Source organism: Ursus maritimus, unplaced genomic scaffold (assembly GCF_017311325.1).
Source record: "Ursus maritimus isolate PB19 unplaced genomic scaffold, ASM1731132v1 scaffold_6, whole genome shotgun sequence".
NCBI lineage: Eukaryota > Metazoa > Chordata > Mammalia > Carnivora > Ursidae > Ursus > Ursus maritimus.
Genome location: NW_024426774.1, coordinates 28,554,233 through 28,570,987, shown reverse-complemented (window position 1 = coordinate 28,570,987; position 16,755 = coordinate 28,554,233). Strand labels below are relative to the sequence as shown.

At 43.6% G+C, this 16,755-nt stretch overlaps 1 protein-coding gene across 5 annotated transcripts in view; it reads right to left on the bottom strand.

Annotated features, from left to right (window-relative positions):
- Positions 1–16,755, bottom strand: part of CRIM1 (cysteine rich transmembrane BMP regulator 1) — a 187,105-nt gene that overhangs the window by 98,147 nt on the left and 72,203 nt on the right. For all 5 annotated transcript variants that reach the window (XM_040623086.1, XM_040623088.1, XM_040623087.1 and 2 more), the window contains exons 3-4: positions 4,841–5,083; positions 3,679–3,799 (exon numbers count right to left, since the gene is read on the bottom strand). In XM_040623086.1, coding sequence (XP_040479020.1) covers positions 3,679–3,799; positions 4,841–5,083 — 364 coding nt within the window. The remainder of the gene's footprint in view (positions 1–3,678; positions 3,800–4,840; positions 5,084–16,755) is intronic.

Genomic DNA, 16,755 nt, shown 5'->3' with positions numbered 1-16,755 from the left:
TTAGGGGCTTGAACGGGTAAAACAGTCTCACTGGGAATGAAAGAGAGGAATTTGTTCTCTAAGGTGAGGAAGAGAAAGTCCACAACTTTCCTTGTCTCTGGAAGTCCAACAAATCCTTACAAAAAAGGGGTTAAGGTAAAGCTCTACTGATATTTAACCTTCACCCTAACTGTAGAGGGCTGTCCCCCTGAATTCTCCACATTACTGGTTTTTGATCTGAAATAGCGCTACGTTAATAATGCGCTTTATAAAAATGCACAAATATCAATTGTAACAGAATTTTAGGTATTCTAAAATGCTCTTCTTTCTACCTAAACTTTGTGCTCTTAAAGACATAAATCACACCAAAGAATAAAGTTATGCAGTTTTTTTTTTCTCTTAAAATACTGTGATTCCTCCATATTGGGCTCTCCTGTTTTTATTTCCATTTTCACATGGATTGTTTGGGTTTTTAGCCTCTTGCCAAAGTCGGACCTATCATCCTCCTTAGTAAGTGGGAACCCACCTACTATGCGAAACTAGGTTTAGCCACAGTCTGAGCACATTCTGTGTTTACCGATTCATTCAGTGTTCACGCATATACAGAGGAAAAGAAAGAAGACACAATTCCTGACCTCTAGAAATGTCCTGTAGTTGGTGAGACAAGACTATGCATGTAACAGTTACATAACAATGCTAGGAAATATGTGATTAATTGGGAAGACAGAAAAGAATATGTTAGGAGTTCCTAGGGAGTAGGATGAGTGTTGGTTGAAGCATGAAGACCTTTTGGATGAAGTGGAATTTAATTGGAGTCCTGCAGGGTGAACAATATTAGAGAAGGTGGAAGGGAGAGATAAAGGCTTTGAGAGGTGACCTTGGTGCTTGGAACGGAGAGTTTCTTTAGTACTGAGAAGTGGGCCATAAAGAAGGAGGTTGGGGAAAAAGCACAAGGCTTTTAAAGTGAGACAAGAAACAGTATTACCACCCAACAGTTGGACGATAACAGGAGATTAAAAATATTCATTTTTTTCCCTTCTTCAACAAATAAATCAACATGGCTTAGAGTAGGCCTGCTCATTCATTCTTTCATTTATTCATTCATCAACAAATGTAGTTTGACACATTACAGCAATTCCTACTCTAGGCACTAAAGGCTATAAAATATTCCCTTCTCTTGAAAAATCACAGAGTAGGAAATATCGACACACATACACACAAAAATCAATGATTTCAATTTGTTATAAAAAGTGCTTAAAGAGATACATGGGAATTTGTTTACAAGCAGCAGAGGAGGGCACCTAAGTCATCGTCAGGGCTGAAGACTGAAAACACTTCAAAAAGAAGGAAATGCAGTCCCGAAAGGGGAGCAGAAGTTGTAGGAGGGGAAGGCACTCGGGAAAGTCAACTGAGCCTGTGTGAGCATGAATGAGCGTGAGCCCGTGTGAGCGTGAATAAGCGTGAGCATGCACGAGCGTGAGCCTGTGTGAGCAAGCATGAGCCTGTGTGAGTGTGAAGGAGTGTGAGCCTGTGTGAGCATGAACAAGCGTGAGCCCGTGTGAGTGTGAATGAACGTGAGCCTGCACGAGCGTGAGCCTGCATAAGGGTGAGGCTGCGTGAGTGTGAACGAGCATGAGCCTGCGTGAGCGAGCGCAGGGAGGGGCCTCATCCAGGTGGGAACACAGGATGGATGTGGAGAAGGGGCAGCGAGTGTGCAGGGGTCACTGACTATCTAAAATACAGGAAACTAAAAGGCTATGAGAACTTATCCCTTCCCTGTAAATAATTTACAGTGGGAGTTTGAATGACTTCCTTCTCTGTTTCCAGTTTCTTCATTAGAGGCACCTTTAGCTGACTGACCATTCTTCAGTCCTGAATGCCAAAGTCAAAATTATGTTAACACGGTAAGAGCCATCCTAAGGTTTATGTCTACAAGACTCACAGAAGCTCGGAGATACAACGGAACACATCAAAGTTGAACCTCCTTTCCAATGGAACATTTCTTCTAAGCATTCCTGGCAGGTGGCCATCCAGACGGAAAGAAAGCTCTCCCGCTCCGGGGAGCTCAGGAAGCAGCCCAATTCATCACTGTACATCATTAGTTGTGAGAAAATTTTTTCCTTAAACTGAGATTAAATATGTCTTCCAGTAGCTTTTACCCACTTCGACCCCCTGGAGGGACTGAAAAATCGCCTACTGTGCTCCCTACAGGCAGATGCTGCTGTGTTAACATTTACAACAGCGCCTTGAGAACTGTCCCTTTTCCTCACGAAAGGACTTGTTAATTAACGACTGGCTTGGTTTTGATTAATTAGGCTCTGTAATGTAATGTGCCACCTTCCTTCTCATGAAGACCTTGAAGGGACATCTGTTACTGTTTCCAGCGCTCCCTCGTCCTCCAGTAATGATTGGTAATACCTTATGTTTGCACAGTGCTTCCCCCTTTCCAAGCATCTGTGGATACATTATCACATTGTAATGTCCTAAGAAGGGGCTATACCACTGTTGGTAGGTTACCTTCCCCAAAATCTTTGTATCTACTTTATGATACTACATAAAGGATAGGACAAGTGGTGTAAAATATATCTGAGAGACTCCGAGAGCTTCTGTCAGGACAAAGGGTAGGGAAAACCTAATGTATTAGAAGAAAAGAAGAGTGATTATCAGAACACACTCTGGATGTCTACTCTGTACCTGGCACTTACCTGCAGACCACGTGTATCCCTCTCTTACCACGCCCTTTCTAAAATAACAACTACTCCTACAATAAACACAGATGGGAAGTGCCTGCCACTGGACTGGGACTGAGACAGACAGAGGTTAGAAAGGGAGCCAAAGAAGGCACCCTTTCAACCATGGATATTAAATGTAGAGCAGAGTAGAAAGAAATGAACTGACTTAGTCAAAACGATGCCTTAGTGGCCTGGGAAAGATGGAGGAGAGGTCCCGGCAGGGAAGGGGGAAGGCATCTCAGCAGGAGAAACAGAATATAAACTCATGTTTCCAAGCATAGTCTTCCGCAAAGCCAAGCACAAAGGGCCAGCTCCACGGAGGTGCTCTGAAGACTGTCAAGGACGAGACCTGGAGACCTCATGCTCTGGAGTGAGCCTGATCCTGTAGGGCTAGGTGGATGTCCTGCTACTATGACTAAAATGATAGCAACTTTTTTCCCCATCAAGCCAAAGAGAGCTGTGTTTGTTCCTAGAAGGCATCAAAAGAATTCAGACTCCTCTTTGCCTCAGCAAGTGACAGGTCTGGGTAGATGTGTGATTGCAAACGGTAAGCATCGATGGGGAGCAGTTCCGTGAAGCAGTGTTTCATCCCATTGGACACAATGGTGAAGTACCTTTAAGATCCCCTGCGGAGGATCAAATGACTTGCTCACTGCGATCCATCCCTTGCTGCCTCCCTGACTGCATACTGAGGGGCATACTTGCCTGTAGAGTTCCCAGCCTGCGAAAGTGCACAGGCACCCCAATAATGAAGAATCTGGAAGGCTTAGTGACTTAACCTGATGACAGCTGGCTTTGCTCCAAGGAGCGATACACGTAAATACCAAGTCATAGTAACAGTTCCAATTTCTCCCTAGAAACAGAATTTTGGGTTTCCCTGATACTTAGGGGAAACAAACTGCATGCCTGAAACTGTGCTAACACACAAGACCAAGGAGAAAAGTCGATAAACCGATGACAAACCAACCTTGTTGGCAGGGTGCAGCAACCGTCCGCCGTGAGTCTGACTTGAGTCTCGTAGCTGTCCAGAGGGCACACGGCCTGCTGAACGGAGGGGCACTCCACGGTGCTGCAGTCCACACTGAAAACTGAGAGGGGCAAACAGAAGCACCATTTACTGTTACATTTACTTGCATTTTGAGTCCCAACACGAAACACTGGCCCTTCGCAAAGGGCTGCAGGTTCCTTGCGTCCCAGAACCCTCTCCTAGCAATGACATTTTTATTTCAGCCAACAGTAGAGAACGGCAATATGTCCTTTATCTGTGCCAGGAAGGCAGGATACAAGACACCTAAGAGAAGATGAAGACGTAGGGGGAGAGTGAAACCAATGGTGGTTACGTGGCTGGAGAGAGCCACTCAGCCGAGGCGCTTCTGGTGGGACACAGCAAGAGATGGACAAGGGATTGTTCTGCTTGAGGCATTTATCTGGCAGTTAGGAAAAAAAACAAAAACAAAAACCAACTCTTATCAACAGTTAGAAACCTGCAAAGAGGAAAATCACTATCATCTAGACCTGTTCACAGACCATGTTAGAAATGCCACAAGAACAAGGATGTTAGAAATAATATAAAGCAAGAAATAGCTGGGATAGGAGAACAAATGAAATGTAGCAAAGAAGGTGAGTAAATAGTCTAAGAAGTCTTGGCACATGCTATCAAGTCAGCAGAGGGACGGTGGGGAGCTGGCAGGCAGAAAGACTGGGGTGGAGAATTTCGTGACAACACATCGGGCGTTTTGATGCATCTACTTATCTAAAAATAACTTGCTATTTACATATGGTGATTGTTTCTAAGTGTAATAAGGTGAAGGGTATGTCGACAAGTGAGGTCTCTGATCTTCTCTGGGGGAATGAAGCACGGAGCTAGAGGACCATAAATTTTAACCCCACTTCCCCCATCAAGCATACTTTGAAGGAAAAGGAAAAGAGAAGAAACAAAGACGGTCCCTATCTGCAGGCACTTCTGTACCCGCGGATTATCACTCTGGCTCTCTGACTGGAAGGCCAGAAGTCAGGCTGCCATGACCCAAAGTGGCAGGTGTGCCCATCTTCCCCGGGGGGGGCCGGCGACCCTGCGACGACCCTGTGACGCAAAGCAGTGAGGCTGCTGAGGCGAGGCCCGCGCGTACCTGGTTTGCACTCATAGAGGTCACAACACTCTCCCGGCTTCCCTGAGGCTTTGGACACTAGTATGTTCAGGTATCCCGGCTGGCAGACTTTGCGCAGGCAGCCCGCAGGGTCGCACACGCAGCGGCTGGGTAAGGGGCAGCACTCCCCGGGGGGAGCATAGCCCTCGATCAGAACGGAATCTTCAGGACAACGTGGAGAGAACTGGACTTCACAGCGGGCCTTGGAGCAATCTGGCTTCTCTTCTAAATGGGAGAGAAAGAATTTAGCACATGCCTGGGGGCAGCGTGGGGCCCTGGCGTTGGAAGCACAGGCAGTCCTGAGGATCTAGTCATGGACCAAAGAGAAGAGGAGAGAAAGAACTCTGGTGGAAACCGCCACACTCAGCTTAGCCGACCGTGAAAACCTCCCGAGATCCGCTTACGACACAGGCGGCGTGCGGCTGCCGTGGCCTTCTCCACCTCCCCGCTCACCTGGGCTGAGTAATCGCTGTCCGGCGCACGGACCAAAATCAAGAGCGGCTCGGGAAGGTTCCTGCATGATGTGCAGAATCTGGGAACTGGACTTTATCAGTGACTGACCAGAAGACCTTTGAATTTAAAAGGAGTTTAAGGGCTTTTCTCTGAAAACAGTGTATGTTTAAAGCCCTGAAACAGACCCAGGAATAAATCCTGGCTACTTCAGGGACCGGGGACAAGGAACGTGATAATCACCATGAAAGAACTCCATCTCCGAGCCCTGAATTTTGAAGAGATGAACTTATTCAGATCATAGGATTCTATGATGTGAAAACTCAGCAAGATGGAGAACGAGCTGTAATTTCCCTAAACGCCATCTGGCGCTGACTCTCTCTAGCAGAGATCCATCAAATGCCCCGCTCTCCTTTCGCGGGTATTATGCACTGACCACTGCTGCACCTCCATTTTAAAAGATAAGAAAAATGTATCGAGCAAAGCCCTAGCTTCTGGAGCCCCAGTCCATAGCGGAGTCTCTTGGTTTAAGCTTTAAAGAAACCTACACCAACATCATGTCCTTGAGGAAAAGGCTGAAACAGACCCAAAGCACATCATCATAGTCCCATGATCTCTGGGGGGGTGGGGGGGTGGTCGTAGAGGGAAGTTCAGAAAATACTGGGTGAAAATGATGCCATGTGGTTTTGGGGTACATTAACATTAGCTCTGTCTTTCCTACAGTAAAACCCATACAGAATCACAAAAGCAGGGTCAGGTCCAGATCGCCCAGTTTAGTCTTCTAAACAAAAAACTATAGTCTGTTTTATAGATCCAGAACCTGAAGCCCAAGAGTTCAAGTGATCTGCCTGTCGTCAGTGGTAAAAGGAAAACAAGAATCCAGGCCTCCTCACTTCCAGTTCAGACAGCTCTTCCTATTACAAAGGTTGACCTATTTCCAAAACCAAGGGTTCCTCAGGTCATTCCTACCTTGATTGCTGTATTGTTCATTTCACTGACCATGTTCCTTGTCTACTTCCTGGCTAATCAAAGTACTGTAGGAAAGCCTTCATACTCACAGTTCTAGTAAATTCATTAAAAAATAAGTATTAAGCACCTGCTGTTCTAGCACCTTGGGATGCACCATAAAGAGGACAAGCATAGATTCCCGCCCTCACATGGTTCAGAGCACAGTGGAGAGAAATACAGAATAAAGAACAATCATAAATGAGCAAACTGTGCAGTAGCAGAGGGTGTCAGTGCCATGGGGAAAAAATGGAACGGAGCAAGGGGGAATCTGAGGGCAAGGAAGTGGGGGACAGTTGCAATTTGGTCAGAACAGGCATCACTGTTTGAACAAAGACTTGAAGGAGGGAGAGGGTGGGCCATGGAGCTATCTGGGAGAAGAGTGTCCCAGCAGAGGGAAGAGCTGATGCAGTCCTGTGTGTCCCAGGAAGAGAAAGGAGGCCAGCATGGCTGCAGTAGGATACATGGAGAATGCATATATCCTGTTTTCCTAAGGTAACCCCAAGCAACTGCCTTGAGAAGAGAATTCAAGGGGAACCCCACTCTTGGATCCCCATCAGTGTGGACAGAACAAATCAAAGAGCTGAGGAGGAGAAAGTGAATCTCGACTGCACAGGATAGACGGAGATGGAGTCTATGACATACATTCAGTGAACGGCTTCTCTGGCTAACACAAACACACGGTCTCATAATAAGAGCTCCGTGACTTTGACTGCAAATAGCACTTAATGCCTACTCTTGTCAACGTGCTGCAATTAACTTATTCTGTATCACATTCCATTATTACATTGTCATCCTGCAAAATATTTGGTATGTATCATCAGACTTTTAAAATACATGGTTCAACAGACACACTTTCATTATAACCCAACATATTGGCTCTTCCTAGTTATTCCACCCTTTACATTTCACGGTCTCAATGGTGTCACCTACTGATGTGTTTCCCAATTCAAACTTAGAGAGATTTATTTACTTAAGAACTACCTTTGTAATACAAATGGGATAAGGTATATAGACATGGTCTGAACCACTGTCTGAAGGGATTTAGGAATGTTAAAAATGAGGGTTAAATCTTATTAAGCGATTTTTCAACTTTTCTCAAGATGATCATATTGGCTTTCCCTTTAATTTATTATATAATCAATTAGTAGATTTAAAATTATCCTTGTTTTCTTACACTAAAGCCTTTTTCTAAAGATCCAGCTGGATTTGACTTCTTAACATTAAGATTTTTAAATTTATAAGCTTGAATAATACTCACCTGAAGCTCTTGGGGTATGTGTGTGTGTGCACTGCCCTCATCCAGTCTTAGTTCCCAAGTTACACCAAATTGTTCAATGAGCTGTTTATCATTCTACCTTACTCTGCTATAAAAGTTTAAATAACATAGGAATTATACATTATTTGATGTTTTCATATAGCCCAATTGTGAAACTATCAGAACTATTTTTTTTTTTAAAGGAAGAAGGGGACAGAGTTCTTCGATTATTAGATTTCAGGCATTCTACCTCTTTTAGAATCAACTGTACGGACACTGCTGAGTGTTTAATTTATCTAGATCTAATTTATCTAGATTTTCAAATTCATTTCAGGTTTTACGACCAAGCATTCTTTTTTTGTAGTTGATGTGCTCATCAGTTCTGTTGGTTTTTGAATCTCTTCCTTCTTCATTTTCCAGATTATTTCACTGATTTTATTCTAGTGCTTAGTTCGCTTCTATTTCCTCTATTTTCTAAGAAATGAAAATAATTTTAATTGTGATTTTAATACCTTGGGCCAAATATTGCTTTGGTTATATTCTGATTTTTTGATATGCATTACTCTCAATGTTACTCATATCTAAATAATCTATAATTCAACTTTGATTCCCTCTTTAACTGAAGACTTTATAGAAGAATGCTATTACATTTCTGCATAAGTATTTTGGCTTTCCTCTTGATTTTAATTTTTATGGTTTTATTATGGTTTTTAATTTAATTTTTATGGTTTTATTGTCTTGTCGCAGAGAATGCAGGCTGTACGATTTTCTACTTCTGTTAATTTCTTGAATTTGTGTTTGTGTATGTGTGTGTTTTGGCACAAGTGTGTATACATGTGGTCTAAGGTCAACTTTAAAATATATGGGTATTTGAAAAGAACATGTATTCTCTGTTTATTGGATGTAAACTTGCAAATCTATTCAATCAAACTTAATTATGACATTCAGATCACTTACATCTCCCCTTTTCCACTTAATTTCCAAGAAGGATCTATTAAAATCACCCACTATGAACCAGTAACTTCTTGTGTTTCTAACAGTTTTTACTTTAAATTTTTAAGATTGTGTTCTTAACTCCATTACTAGCAGGCATAAGATTCAAGCCTAGTATACTGACTTGGCAAGTTGTAAAATGATGCTTTCGAAGAATCTAGATTTCTAAGATTCGTATCTTTCTTTTTATTTTTGTAATTGTTAACATTCTTGGCTTTTCTCTTCTTTCGACCCTCTATTCACATCTCGATGGGTTATCCACAACCCCTACTCACCAGCGTCTTCCCCAACCACTTGTCACCTGTGGCTTACACCCAACTTGGTTACCATAGCATCCCGAAGTGTCTTTCTGATACTTCTTTTCTCAGCCCCATTTCTAAATTAATTCATCCTGTAGATTTCATTTACTCATCTATGCCTCCATTCCATAGCTCTTCCATGAAGAAAATAAGGTCAACACTATAGTCACACGTGTATTTTCCCCTCATTTAGGAGGCTTTTCCGATATTACCTCTGAATTTTAAATTTCATCCATTTGAAAAGAAGCCTCTTGTGACTCTTTCCCTATGGTGTCTAACAAATCTATATATAATAGTTAAGTTAATTAACAAGCTTTTCAGTCTAGTTGCCTTGGCAACGCTTTGCAACTGGCATCTTAAAAAAAAAAAAGAACAAAAACTGCCCCAGATACAGCAAGATTAAAGTGAAAGTATCACTTGTAACAGAGGTCACGGAGAGAAAATAGCTTCTTTCACCATATTAATTATCTTCCAGAGGTTAGCCCTTAAAATATTGACAGGGTCACCCCATATCAGAATGATTTTACAACAAAGTGTATATCAATCTTAGTCACTTTAACCTGTGTGACCACATGCTGGCCAGTTGTAGATCTTCTCCAGGTCCATAGGTCAACAGGGAAAGTACAGTCATGATCTACAAGTAGCAATCGCATTCAAGATTTTCTGCTTAAACAGATTTAAATAAAACCAAAGCTGAAACAAAAACTACTAGATGGGAGGAGAGAGAAAAAAAAAGAAGAGAAACATTATATTGCCAGATTCTCACCCTATCTGATTTTTGCAGAATTCCACACATCTGACACCGAAGTCTTCTTCCTCTTTCAAAATCTCTTAAAATGTCACTTAAAATGCTGCACACTTGTTAATGGAAAACAGGCAGCATAAAACAGACGACTGAAATTTAGACAGGTAACTAACAACAAAGTCAACACTGCTGAGTGCTCCGTCCGTCCTTTTCCTGAAGTCTGTCCTGATTCTCACACACACAAATGGTCATTCTGACACACTCCTTGGGAGTTTCAACCACAGAGCTATTTCAAGGGACGCCAAGTTTGGATCAGACTTGGTATCACAGAATTGAGTAGGCTGAGCACAGAGGAAAGAGGAGAGGAGTCTGGGACCACTGTTTTCCCTACGTCTCACTCTGATCATCTCCCTCCCTCATAACCTGAAATCTTGCAGTAGCCCCGGCATCAGCGAGGGGACGGCAGGAGCCACGTGGTGGTCGTTGGTGGCAAATCTCCTCGAGGTACCAGCTGAGGTACAGCCTGAGAGATCTTCTCTAATCCCTCTCTCACTCATTCCTCTGACAAATATTTACTGAAGGACTTCCATGTGCCAGCCGTTCTCGGGCACAGAGCTTAGAGCAGGAAATTAAACCAAGTCCTCACCCTCCTAGATTCACAATTCTGGAGCAAGACAATATACAAAGAGCTACACAGTGTGCTGCCAGGTGGTGATAAATGTCCCGAAGCAGAATCAGCAACGCGGGTGTACCGGGGGGCGAGGACCGGTCTCACTGAGGCTGGCACTCGCACAGAGACCTGAACCAGAGGAAGGAGAAGGCACGCAAATAGCAGGGCAGGACTGTCTTGGATGCAGGGACCAGCAAGAATCAAGGGGCTAAGGCAAGAACCCTCCAAAGAGAAAATACACCTCACCATTATTAAGAAGAAATCTAAACTGGTGTAATTCACAGGTAGAAAATACCAATAAAGACTTAGAAGAAAAGTATTCCGACAGATGTTTCTTAGTAAGGATTCAATTCTCAGGACTGGGCTAGAGAAACGAAAGTGACCTTTATTACTGGGCACCTTCCGTGGGGGAGGCATCAGGCCTCCCATTTCTCACCCTCCTTTCGTACTCCCGTGTGAACAGACAGAACACCTTCATGTCTACCTGGCAGATAAGGAGCCAGGCACAGAGAGGTTAAGAAGCTTGGCTAATAGGGTCACAAAGCAGGTGGCAGAGCCTCCCAAGCCTTCAATCTTCTCCCTGGTCCACAATGCCAAAAGCAAAAGGAACTTCACCTTTCCTCATCAGCTTTCCTGGTACTTGTATATGTAGTCAACGGCTACACTTTTGCTCACATATAGAAATTCAAGATTAATTTGCAAAGACAGAGAGGTTTGGGGTCTTCGGTATAGTCCTCCCAAACTCATTTGCTCCTGGGCCTTGCAGCCATCACCCGATAAAAGGTGGGGTTTTCTTTGTAGCCAGCATTATTTTGTTCTGAAAACTTCTATTACAAATGTAAGACATATGTCATCCCTACATTTTTAAATTTAGAGACTGACTCCTTTAAAGTTACACTGTGAATTCTCTCCATTCACATTCCATGATTTTATCATAACCTTTTTTGGCAAAGCTGCGCGGTGAAGACTTGTTCCACACAATCATAACCCCGAGGGGAAAAAATTAGGCTTGTTGATACAGTCCCAGAAAGATTTCATATTTCAGCTTGTTCAGAAACACCAGCTGTACTTTCCCAGCACTCTCTTTTACTCTGAATTTAGGATTTCACAGTGAGGGAATCTACATATGCCCTTTTCTTGGCAGTTTCTTAAAAGTGCCAAATTAAATTGTTTTCACCACCTAATAAAGTTTGCATCACAGAATATAAATTAGCCAAATATAAATAAAAAAATTAAATGATCTCTTAAAAACAGCCACAAGAGATACTTTCGTGGTTCTCAAGCTGGCTGTACATTAGCATCACCTACCAAGCTTTTAAGAACACCACTGTCTAGATGCCACCTTAAATCAATTAAATCAGAATTTTTAGGGGCGGGGCCTGGGAATTCAAATATTTATTTTAATAGCTCCCTGGGTGATTCTACTGTGTGATTAGAGCTGAGAATTACTGTGTTACTCCTCCAAGCACACTGGGAATCTTTACAATGAAGTTCCCTATTGACAATAGAGCCTTGCCAAGGGCATGCTCAAACATCCTGTCAAATGGCAGCTGGCTACATGCCAAGAAGCACCGAGCTCTCCAGATTTCTGCCCGCCACCAAATGGCCCAAACTCAATGCTGAGCCCCATGGTACCTTCTGGAATCTCCCAGACGACACATCTTTTCTAAACAGGATCTTACTGAATTGAGTTGAAAATCATGCTTTAGATGAGAGCTTTGCTCTTCAAAGGGTGGCCCCTGGACCAGCAGCATCAGCACCACTTGGGAGCTTGCTGGGGCTGTACAGACTTAGGCCCTTGGGCCAGACTTAATGAATCAGAAACTGCATTTTAGCAAGATTTCCAGGTGATTCAGCTGTCTTGAGTAGTGGTTCTCAAACAGTGGGCCATGGACAGGCACATCGGCCTCTCCTGAGAATGTGCTAGAAATGCAAATTCTAAGGCCCCACAGCATACCTACAGAATTAGAAACTCTGGGAGAGGGGCCCAGCAATCTACCTGAACAAACCCTCCACGCGATTCTCATACACACTGCTGTCTGAGAACCACAGCGCTGGATTAGTGATTCTCAACCCTGGCAGCACACGAGAATCTCTGGGGAGCTTTAACCATCCAGAAGCTCAAGACTACAACCCAGACCAGTTCAACCAGAATTACTGGAAGTGGGCCACTGGTATCAGGATTTTGTAAAGTCCCCCAACGTTTCTAAAGTTGATCCACTGCTCTAGGCACCTCTCCCCACCAATATTCCACATTCCCAGGGGATTCGAGGCTGCTTTAATTCTTAGGGAATCGGAATCAAAGGGTTCTCTGAAGTCTTCTTGGAAAAGATCAGAGCTCCCTGGGAAGAGTGAAAATAGCCCAGAGGGTAGGGAGTAAAGAGCCAGATCCCAAACATGGCCTGTGTACGTTCTACTGAGTTTTAAATCACCGTTTACCAAAGGTTATTAGAATTCTGAGTCCAGAGACATTTTATTTCATCATCTGTTAATTCACACCAGGAACATGTATTCAATTTACTTCCAGAGGGATCTGCCATTCATATAATTAAATTTATATATTCATACGCAGTAACACGTTTTCAAAATGTAACAATGAATTTATTTTTAAAAATCTGGCAATAAAATAAGGCCTCAGGATGATTTGGATAAATGTACAAGCCAAGCCAAGCAGACGGCTTTCAAAAAGACTAATTTTGCCTAATAAACTTCTCTGAATACCTTGTCCCCTTTTCGCCATAAACACAAGCCCACAGGAAAAAAAAAAAGAAAATTATCAGAGAATGGGCAAATGACTAATGAGAAAAACTTAAATGAACTAAATTTGTGTAGTTGGTTCAGCAACATCTTAAGAGGAATCTTCCTAACAGTTTGAAAATGTCACAGCAGCATAAACATTAGAAATGAAGAACTCCCCAGGGTGGTGTTTAAATGCAAGGCAAACTCCATTACAGAATACAAACAAAGCCTCTATTTCTCGCAGAGTGCTTCTGACTTTGGGTCAGCAGCTTTCTATACTTCAAGTTTTCCTCCACTGAGGAAGGGAAGCTACAAAGTAGGCTCTTCTATTGTGTAATCGTGATACCGATTTGGAAAAATAAAACATCAGATTTTAAAGGTGAGAGAAGGAAGGGTGTGGCGTTTGTCATCTGTGAAATGGATGATTGGTACTGTGGGTGTCCTCTGTGGACGGCCCCCAGCCGGGAGTTCTGCGAGCCCTTCCTACGCAACCAGGGACTCCGGGACCCTGCTCCTTCAAGGAGGACCCACAACTGTTGAGTTAAAGGCGGAGCCAGTTCTTTTCTTTTAAAACTCTAGGATTTGTGGATTTGTTAACAACGAAGAATTTTAGTAGTATAGTAGAAAAATGCGATCTTACGAGACTAAGAAACAAGGGTATTGTCGGTAATACTGTCATTAAGTTCCTGAGCCCCAGAGGTGGCATATGGATTGGAGAGGTGGCAATGTGCTGATTGGAGGTCTTCAGAAGTTCCTGAAAATGACTATACTTCAATGAACAAAACGCTGTAATCAAGAGGGGCGCCTGGGTGGCTCAGTCGGTTAAGCATCTGACTCTTGATTTTGGCTGGGGTCATGATCTCAGGGTAGTGAGATGGAGCTCTGCTTCAAGCCCCATGCTGGGTGTGGAACCTGCCTAAGATTCTCCCTCTCCCTCTACCCCCCCCCCAACTCACACATGCTCTCATTCTTTCTAAAAAATGATACATCAAGAATAAGGCGGGCCCAGAGCAGCCTGAATAAAGGAAGGGAACACAGTGCTGCAGAATACTGCTGCTGTTTGTCTCTGCCGACAACCACAGCCGCAAATAAAGAACAGCAGGCTATTTAACTGCTCGATTGGTAGTTCTCATGAGGGTTTGCACATTCTGAGAACAACAACAAAAAAAACATAACCCATGTGGCTATAAAAATACACACAGATTTTTGAAAAAATTATTTTGGCCGTTGATTTCCTCTTTCCCTTCCTCCCTTCTTTATTTCACTTAAGATAAAATAGTTGTTTGTACCACTTGCTTGCCATTGAACAGAGGTTACTTTTTAGATACTTTTTACCTTTCTGACATGGGAATCAGTCTACCTACTGACTTACCTACCAAGATTTGAGAGCCACAACTAGCTGTGTGATCTTGGACAAGTTTCCCGACACCTGTCTGTGTCGAATTTTCCTCAGGGTTGTTGTAAGAGTTAAGTGAAATAATAAATATTGCAAATAGTCCCCTGCCTGGCACGTCTAAGTGTCCAAAGAGGATCGCTCTTATCACCATCATCACCATCATCATCATCACAAAAAGTCCAGGCTTTGAGTCAGCGACTGACCTCAGAATACTCCGTATACTTACATGTTCAGTGGGGCATACTATTCTCCAAGACTGTTGTGGAGATTCAAAGAATATGCACATTGTTTTATATTACATGTACATGATATATATGTTATATAAATATAAAAAGTACTTCTAAATGTACACACATGATGTGTGTGTGCACATGCATACACACACACACACACACACACACACACACACACACACACTACCCTAGGTCCCAGTGTTGGCTCACTTCTCCTCAAGTTTTTTTTAAACCTAATGCCCCACACAGTGCCTGGGACATGCATGTGATCATCACGTGTGTGCTCTTTTTGATAAAGGTAAAGCTGATTCTGAGACACACGTGCGCACACACACACACACACCCATCTATACCCCCACATGCACACATCCTTAGCACGCTCCACACAGTCCTCTTAGCACACCGAAAAGTTTTCCTCAAGTCTTGGTTCTCTGTCGGTTTCCATTACTTTATTAATTTCTTTAAAAAAAAAAAAAAAAAAAAGGCCCTTTTTTGAGAGAACAGTCTCTGCTCTGTCTGGGGAGAAGGAAGGAAGCTGCGTTGTACTGGTAGTTCTCCCCGGAGACTGTTCCCCAGCTATCTGTGCATTCAAGATGTGCTGATGGGCCTGGCTCACCAAGTTATCAAATTGACAAGAGGGAATATACTGGTCATGACTGCCTCCCCAAAACAAACACACAGAGCCCCCACGCCACGTCCCACATTTATACCCACATCATTAAAGGCCCTCCCTGGCGAGAAAGTGCTTCATTCTTGCAGACTGACTGTTGGTCAGCGCCTCTCAGAACAGCCTCATTCCCTTCCCACAACTCTTTCTCCGAAGGCCTCCCCACCCTGCTGACCATTCCTTCGGCTCCAGCACCGGCTTCCTAATCAGCCTGTGCTGGGCCAAGCCCCTGAAAGGGCCCCACGTTTCTATGCCGTCTTTGTATTCTTTGTGTACCCACGGCGTAAGCCCTCATCTACCACAGCCGCCAAGAGGGCGCGCGGAGACTACAAATACGTGAGCTGCAGCTGAGCAAAGGGACGTGTTTACTTTCCATCCCGAACGACAGCTTGACCTGCAGCAAAAACAAAAATAGTGCAATGTGTATTTTTTCCCAGAAATGATAATTATAGTACTCCAAACATTTTCCAAACTTCAACTACCAAAATGGAAAAGGCATTTCAAAAAATAATTTATTAAAGAGGCACTTATATTCTTGGTAGCCCTTACATGGCAATTCTATTTTTTTTCTTCAAAGCCATGAAAGGGCTTGGCTCCTGGCTCAAAACTCTCTTCCAGGGCAAGGGGAGGTTCAGCCTGCCCAGTTGACAGGTAGGTGGCTGAAGAGCCCCCCTTATGCATCATAGTCAGCATGGGTTTATGGCGCCTTTTCACTCAACAATACCGGCGATTTAAGAACCACAGTTTCTGCATGGAGCAACATGAAGGCAATTCTCCACCTCTGGCTCATGCAAGGTCTGAACCAAGAAGCAGAGGCCAGAGGGGCTCCAGGGACCAAACACGGGAGTACAGGATTTAGACTCCTCTCAGGAGCATGAATGCGGACCCCGCTTATTCTTACTCCTCTCTCTGAAGAGTGTGCTTCCTCACCTCATTCCCTACTTTGTTGTTTTCCTCTAGCCACAGTTTTTCTAGACTCTGCACTCCCATCAGGATATGGCCATTGTAACTGCCACTCTCGGGCTTTCGGACATTCTTTTGAACACTGGTTCTCACTTGAGTGTGCTAGACAGCTTTTTAAAGCATGGACTGTGAACCTTGCCTCCAGAGTTGCTGAGTTAGTTGGTCTCAGCTGAAGCCTGAGAACGTACATTGCTCACAAATTCACAGGTTACCGATGCCGCTGGCCAGGTACCACGATTTGAGAACGGCTGCTTTACACCATGTCTATTTGAAAATTTTTCGTCTCTTATAAGCTCTACCCCCACTCCTCCTCCCCCCAAGCACAGCTGCTGCTCTCTCTCTCTCTGTAGACGGGTACTGCAGCTGGCTCTAGGTATAAAAAAAGGACAGTGACATTCTTGGTTCCGAACAACAGAGGTCACAGGCAATCTCATCCTCTTCTATATTTTTTTTTCCCAGAGAGAGTGCTCGCTTGTGCA